The 7,738-nt window shown below is 34.9% G+C and overlaps 1 protein-coding gene across 1 annotated transcript; it reads left to right on the forward strand.

Moving 5' to 3' along the window:
* Nucleotides 1-340: 340 nt before the first annotated feature.
* Nucleotides 341-6,868, forward strand: LOC100248717 (bifunctional riboflavin biosynthesis protein RIBA 1, chloroplastic). The gene is made up of 7 exons (XM_002267338.4): nt 341-650; nt 2,445-2,832; nt 2,960-3,181; nt 3,709-4,031; nt 4,237-4,366; nt 5,734-6,030; nt 6,242-6,868. The coding sequence occupies exons 1-7, from the start codon at nt 601-603 to the stop codon at nt 6,509-6,511; spliced, it is 1,680 nt and encodes a 559-aa protein (XP_002267374.1). The 5' UTR covers nt 341-600; the 3' UTR covers nt 6,512-6,868.
* Nucleotides 6,869-7,738: the final 870 nt, after the last annotated feature.

The following is a 7,738-nucleotide window of genomic DNA, read 5'->3' on the forward strand; positions in this document are numbered from 1 at the left end:
AAAAAAAAAAGGTTAAAATTATGAATATAAGAATTATTTTATCCTTTTTAACTAAAATAAAATAAAATAGAGCATGGCATCAATGGATTTGTTGTCGGATAAAAGCTTTGGAAGAGAGTAGACCTTGTTTGGAAAGGGATAAGGCGATGGAAGGAACTGACCAATTCAGAAGGGATAAGTTATTTCTATATATCTAGAGAGAGACATTCCGACAGGCGGCAAGTTGTTGGTATGGCATCCACGCAAATATGGGATTTAGGTTAAATTTTACTTAAAATTATATTTTTCTAATTTTAGGATAATGTCTTAAATGGGAAGACGGTAGGTCATTGAATGCAGCAGGCGTGGGATACGCAAAGTCACCTTTGCCATCTCATCTTCTGTGCCAATTATTGGGCCGTCACATTGCCAGGTCACCCGCGGGCGGCAGCTGCCCCCATTACTCCAGACGTTTCCTCGTCCTTTCTCAGGTTCCCTTCTTCCATAAATTCCCTTCCTCACATCCATCGCATTGTCAATTTTCGGCGATTCGCAGCAAATAAAAGACCGCCCATTTTCCTTTCTGAACATTCAATTCATTCGTGTTTGAGTCCCACGACAATGGCTTCCATCAACGCTTCTTGCCCAACAGCAGCTATTTCCCGTTTACGGTAAGCTTCCTTCATGTTTTTTCCTGGGATTTCTGGAATTTTACGTTTCCTTTCTTGTATTCAGTTTGTGATTCTTATAGATTGACATTCATTTATCATTTTTCATATTTTTTTTCTTTTTCTTTTGGGGGTTTTCTTAGCATTTTCTGAGCTATATTTTCTGTAAGGTTTTGGCGTGATTTACAGTTTCCATGTCTGCCCAATTTGTGATTATGCTGGGTTCCTCTTTTCTTTTTTCTTTTTTCCTTTTTGGGAGATTCTGTTGCGTTTCATACATTTTTTTAGCACTTTTCTTTTTAAACTCGACTTTCTGTATTTTTTGAAATTCCATCGGTTGGCATATCCTGGTTTTTAAATTCAAATGCTCATCTGGGTATTTCTTTGTTTATTTTTATTTTTTGGGTTTTCTTAGCATTTCTCTTTGCTATCTCTATTGCAACTTTTTTGTTTTTCCTCCATTTTTTAGGGCTTAATCCCACTATTCTTTGTTTTCTCTTTTGTGAGCATGTAGTTTGATTCTTACCTGCTGATCTTTCTGTTGTTCCTTTGATTTGGATATGTTTTAAGGCAAATGGTGTTATCGATAATTTTTGTCATTATGTATACGATTTTGGATTATGTGTGAGGATCATCCCCCAATTTTGTGATTTGAGATTATAGAAGCGACATGGGTTTGCCTTGTAGATGCTCACACAGTAGGGCAAGAAAGTTCTATCCTTTTGGTGTCAAAGTTGCATTCCATGTAGGATATTTGTATAAGCATGGATTAATTATTTTCTTTTTCCCAAAAAGTGATTTCCTGACCAATGTGGCCTTGGTATCGAGGGAAAGTCGTACCTATATTTCGATGTTGAGTGTGGGAGGTGATTCTTGAACATGGAAAGTATCCTACTGATGAAGACCTGAATCTATTACACACCCATTGCAACTGATATTTGTGTGTTTTTCTTTATTTTTAAAGTTTTTTTTTTTGGTAAACCAAAACAAGTGTGGGAGATTCAAAAGTTTGTTTCATTCTTCATTTTCTCAACTTTGACTGGTATAATTGACTTTTCCCATAAACGAGAAAAGTATTTTCTCTTATTAAGCTGCCAAAAATCATTAGGAAGAACTTCTGCACATATTATGAAATTTAGTTTGCTTGGTAAGAACTCGTATTTTTATATAAATTCTGGGGTTCTAACTCAAATCTACAAAAGCCTCATCCATGCTTTTGTTTCACAACTCAAACTCTATGTTTCCATCAATCACTGCTGCTTATTTAGGACTGTATCTTCTGTTGAATCATTGCAATAATATATATGCAATAAGCACAGGGCTAGAGAACAGGGCTGGTAGGGAAGGTGCGATTGAGCAACCATTATTCAACAGAAGATAAGGTCCTAAATAATCAACAATGGTTGATGGGAAAAAGAGTTTGAGTAGTGAAATAAATATAAATTTTTTGTGATTTATGTTCACAAGGGTTTGACTTAATGTTTCATTTTGGCTGTCAACTGAACAAACCTCCTCTTTTACCCGGGTTTGATGAGTTGAATACTCTCATATATGACTGGTATATGGTATTATTTAATTCATCAAGTTATGGCATGAAAAGAGTTTGGAAAACTCAATTCTCATTTTGTGGAGTTTAGACTTCCCGACAAAAGCATCTATTAATGTTAGCAATTTTCTGCAAATGCACTCTAATTCAGCACATGATGATTCTTTTCAATATGATGATCTTTTCAATCTTAATCACGTTGCTTTCCTTTTTGTGATATGAATGCCTTGCTAACCTTCTTTTGGGTGTAGGGCATGCAAAAACTTCAAATTGTTTAATGGACTGCACGGTGTGAATCCCTCTTTGTCAAATTGGTATACATCTGATTTGGCTTTGATTCGGTTGGGTAGCAAATCATCGTTCACTATCAAGGGTGATGGTAGAACTAGAGCTACATTGATATCTGGAGAAGGTGGCCTCCTATCATACTCCAATGGCAATAATGTTGCTGCAATCACCAAGGACCAATCTGTTGGAATTGAGATACAGCCTGATGCAATAGCATTTGGAACGCTTGAAGCAGATACTGCTCCCGCAACTAATGGATTTCCCATTGATAATGATGAATTTGATCTGGATCGTCCCTCAGAAGGTTTTTCTTCCATTCCAGAGGCCATTGAGGACATTCGTCAAGGAAAGGTTTGTTGTTTTTCAAGTTTTTTCTTGTTATAAGTAATATTTTCTTATTGTTTTCATTCTTTGTTTTCTTAAATTTTTAATACATACACATATTTATTTCCATTACTAACCTGAAATGATCTTGCAGATAGTGGTGGTTGTGGATGATGAAGATAGAGAAAATGAAGGGGACCTAATAATGGCAGCTTCACTGGCAACACCTGAAGCTATGGCATTTATTGTGAAGCACGGGACTGGAATTGTTTGTGTGAGCATGAAAGGAGAAGATTTGGAGAGGTTGGAAATTCCTTTGATGGTAACCCAAAAGGATAATGATGAGAAACTTTCTACTGCATTCACAGTGTCAGTGGTATGTGTCCTTTTTTTTTCCTTTGTTTTTTTGGTCCTTTATGAAATCTATGTTTTTTTTTCTTTTTCAATTTTATTTTTGGAGGAATTCAAGTTTATTAGAATCATGGTTTCTCTTGACTCTTTTGGAAATCAATTACATTTTAAGAAATAAAACATTTGACCTAAAAATGCCAATATGAAATGCCTTTAATTCGGAATAAAATGTGTTGGATAGAATCACTTTTGTTTTCTTGTAGCAGAGGTGGCTTAATTGGCTAAATTTCCACGGGGCAATGATGGCTGTGGTGGTGGAGATTTTGATAAATCTTTTTGACAACCTCAAATTACTCTTGTAGTTATTTGTTATTACTTAGTAACATGAAATTGGAGATTTGTTTGAATATGTTGCCAAGTGGAAGTTTTTGTCACTATAAGTGATTCTGCATTTACTTATCTCTAAAAATTGTATTCAATTTTAATTATTGCTCATTCTGCAACTTTATTTAGTACTTTTTTTTTTTAATTTTATATGATTCACTTTCGTAGGATGCAAAGCATGGTACAACCACTGGGGTTTCAGCTCGTGATAGGGCAACAACAATATTGGCTCTTGCATCCAGAGATTCAAAGCCTGAAGATTTCAATCGCCCAGGGCATATTTTTCCGTTGAAGTACAGGGAGGGTGGTGTTCTGAAAAGAGCTGGACATACAGAAGCCTCTGTTGACCTTGCTATGCTAGCTGGCTTGGATCCTGTTGCAGTTTTATGTGAGGTTGTGGATGATGATGGTTCCATGGCGAGATTACCAAAGCTTCGCCAATTTGCAGAGAGAGAGAACTTAAAAATCATATCAATTGCTGATTTAATCAGGTATGCTGTGTCCCAACATTCTGTCAAGATCCTTTTTATCTGAAGTTGCAAATAGTTTCAGGTGTTTGTGCATGAAACATGAATCTCAATCACTTGTTTCTTCTAGGATCACAGGCAAAGTTATTGCAATTACTCCAGTCCTATTCTTTCATTGCTAACACTTGGAAATTTAATTATTCTGTTGTGTTTTGCATATGAATTGCAGATATAGGCGGAAGAGAGATAAATTAGTGGATCGTTCTGCTGGGGCAAGGATACCTACAATGTGGGGGCCATTCACAGCATACTGCTATCGGTCCATCTTAGATGGGATAGAACATATTGCTATGGTTAAGGTGAGCACTGCAGACTGCTTGTGATTTCAGAACTCAAACTTCTTTATATTATCAGTTATTTTAAGCAATCCCAAGGTATGAAAAAATGTGGTTGCAGATTCAAGTGTCTGATTGATTGTTTGTCCTCTTGAATTTTTACCCAAACAAGCCTAACCTGCTCCAGTTAAGCAAATGAAAACCTATGGGGTGCCAAATGAATGAACTATGGATCAGATGTGAGTTGGACAAAGTGGAGGGCATTGAAAATATATGTTATGTCTGAAAATCTGTCCCTAGGTCAGATACTGGGCTCCTTAAACCCACAATTCTTAGTTCAGACTGGATCTGGCAGCAAGTTAGCACAAAATTTTGAAATTCAAGCTCTTGAATTTGGGCTGGATGAATGGGGGCCTTGTGGCTATTTTCCATGTCTGATCCCATTCTTGAACTGAATCTTGACCAGCAATATTCTATCTCAACCCTGTGATTTTAGGTCAGACTGACTTGGTCAGATGGTTGATGGGTTGAACAGAATTTGGGCTGGTTGGAAACATGACCTTGATGATGGGGTGAATGGGAAGATGAGGTACAGGAAACCATAGGCCTTTGGAAAGTTATCATGCAGGAGCTTACTTTGGATAGAATGTTAGTTTTGAAGTGGGGGAGTAGGTGGTTGAGTTTTAGAGAGATTCTGTTGACAATGGCTTAGGTGGTAGGAGATTAGGATGAGGGCAGCTTTTGGTTAAGTAAAATGGTGTTAAATTGCATGATCCATTTATTAAATGAATCGTGTTTAGGTTGGTTTCAACCTATTTAAGCCATTGTTACCCTTTTAATCATTCTCTCTATATGACATGATTATATGTAACCTGTATATGACCTATATAGCATATGTTATATTATAAATTTTAAAATTTTAATATAAAAAGGTATTTGTTAGTAAAAGAATACATTAAATCTATTTTTACTTACATTAAAAATGAGAGTTGGCAAATGGTTAGATGGTGTGCAGAAGCTTCAACTTTCAATTCCACGTATAAAAATAAAAGTCTCAATTTTGCATCTCTTGTACAACGTACTTGTCAAGTATAGCCCAAAATCATGGATTACTAGTTTTATCACTATTTCACGAGGTTACATTTTTGTGAAAAATACACCTTGATATGAGTATTTGCATGTCCTTGATCTGATGATTGGTAGTGATATTATGCATCATTGTGCCCGATGTTCTCTCATTAGAAGTTTGCATCAGTAAAACCCAATGTCTATGAAATGACTTAAAGGGTGACCGGTTTCATATTTTTCCATTTATTAGAGTATTTTCTCACCTCTGATAGTGTTTGAGGCATTTTTGAAAGTAAATTGAACAAATCTTGTGGTTTAAACAGGGTGAGATTGGTGATGGGCAAGATATTCTTGTGAGAGTACACTCGGAATGCCTCACAGGAGATATATTTGGGTCTGCTAGATGCGATTGTGGAAATCAGCTGGCACTTGCAATGCAACAGATTGAGAAAGCAGGGAAGGGTGTATTGGTGTACCTCCGTGGGCATGAAGGAAGGGGCATTGGTTTGGGACACAAGCTTCATGCTTATAACCTGCAGGATGATGGACGTGATACTGTGGAAGCCAATGAAGAGCTGGGATTGCCTGTTGATTCAAGAGAATACGGCATTGGTGCCCAGGTACCTAGTGAATTTATCTAACTCTGCAAGGGTGATTTGAAGAATTCATCCTTGTCCTAATAAGTAATTGAAACTTATAACTAGAAAACTTCAAATCACTGAATAATTGGAACCATACACGAGTAATCAATTCATCATCCATGTAAACCGATGACTTGTTAACAGAATTAAAAATATTCGTGTAAACTGAATTCACTGCCTATTGTTGCAGATGCTAAGAGATCTGGGTGTTCGAACCATGAAGCTTATGACAAACAACCCTGCAAAGTACATTGGGCTCAAGGGCTATGGTTTGGCAGTTTCTGGCAGAGTCCCACTTCTAACTCCCATTACAAAGGAGAACGGTAGATATTTGGAGACAAAACGCTCTAAAATGGGACATGTCTATGGCTTAGAATTCAATGGTCATCTCACCAATCTTATCAGTGGGAATGGAAAACAGAGCATCAACACCCAACCTGATCCAGTCTCTGACTCGTAAGCATGGCAGATGGCGATGGACCCTCCAACTCCACAGCAAGGCGGCATGGGCAACAGCAGCTAAGGATAACGGATGAAATGTCTGGGCTCTGTTCATGCTCGACTCAAATTCTAAACTAGCAATACATGTTCTGTCAACATTTGAAGTGAAAATTGGTTTCACTGTACTCTGATATCTTCATTCTTTTCCTTCATGAAGTGTAAAATAGACAGGATAGAATTAAACCCTACTTATGGAATTTAGCTGGAGCCTTTGAAACATTCATTGCTCAGTCTTAGAGGCTCCCTAATTTTTACAATTTGTGAACACACGGCTCATTGTTTCTTTTGAATGTGCAATGATGGACTACTTTCAATACCTTCTCATTTTATGCTTTTCTAGCCAGGGCTTATTTGGAAACATGTTATCAAATTCATTTTGGTCACTACTATTCTTTTTTTTTATTTTTTAATTTCATTTATTTATTTATTATTAATAATTTTGAATAATTGAACAAAGGCTTCCATTCTTTTCCTTGCCAAGCGGTTGTCAGACAATTGCATTGAAAATTTTAAAGAAAAGCATTAAGAAAATAAAATAATGATAAAAAATATAAGAAATAGATTTGAGGTAAATAAATTATTTTTATATGTTAGTTTAAAAGTATTTAAATGGATCTTAAAATGGCTATTTAATATTTTTTATTCAATGTTCAAATTGTTGTGCATAGATATCATTGTATCTAAGAGTCCTTTTTTTAACATTTTTAATACTTGAAAACAAATTTTTTAATTAAAAATTAAAAATACTAAAAATATTAGAATTACTTTCTAGAATCATTATCAAATGAATTTTTAGAATCTATTTAATAACGTATTTTAGAATGCAGTTTTAATGTTGAATATTTTTTTTTTGAAAACAAAATTATATGTTTGATAAAATTTAGATAATATTTTTAAAAAATTTAAAAATTACTTATAATATTTCTTTGAGAAGCACCTCAGTAGGTTTTTATCCCAAAAATACTTTTAAATTATTTGGTTCTCAAAAAATATTAAGAAAAATGATATTCTTTTATAAAAATATAAAATAAAAGTTAAATATGATTAGAATTAGTAAGAAATTTATATATTTTTAAATTATTTAATTTTTATATAAAAACTTTAAATAAGTGAAAAAAATTTAAAATAATATATAAAAATATTTTGGAGATATTAAGAAACACAAGTGAGATGGTCATAGAAACCA

The sequence above is a fragment of the Vitis vinifera genome, chromosome 3 (assembly GCF_030704535.1).
Source record: "Vitis vinifera cultivar Pinot Noir 40024 chromosome 3, ASM3070453v1".
Taxonomy (NCBI): domain Eukaryota; kingdom Viridiplantae; phylum Streptophyta; class Magnoliopsida; order Vitales; family Vitaceae; genus Vitis; species Vitis vinifera.

What these genes read in the sequence shown, in the direction of transcription:
- LOC100248717 (XM_002267338.4), top strand. Translation starts at nt 601, where the DNA reads ATGGCTTCCATCAACGCTTCTTGCCCAACAGCAGCTATTTCCCGTTTA. An exon ending in GCAGCTATTTCCCGTTTACG is followed by an intron (nt 651 to 2,444) that starts GTAAGCTTCCTT and finishes TTTTGGGTGTAG; the next exon opens with GGCATGCAAAAACTTCAAAT. An exon ending in AACATATTGCTATGGTTAAG is followed by an intron (nt 4,367 to 5,733) that starts GTGAGCACTGCA and finishes TGGTTTAAACAG; the next exon opens with GGTGAGATTGGTGATGGGCA.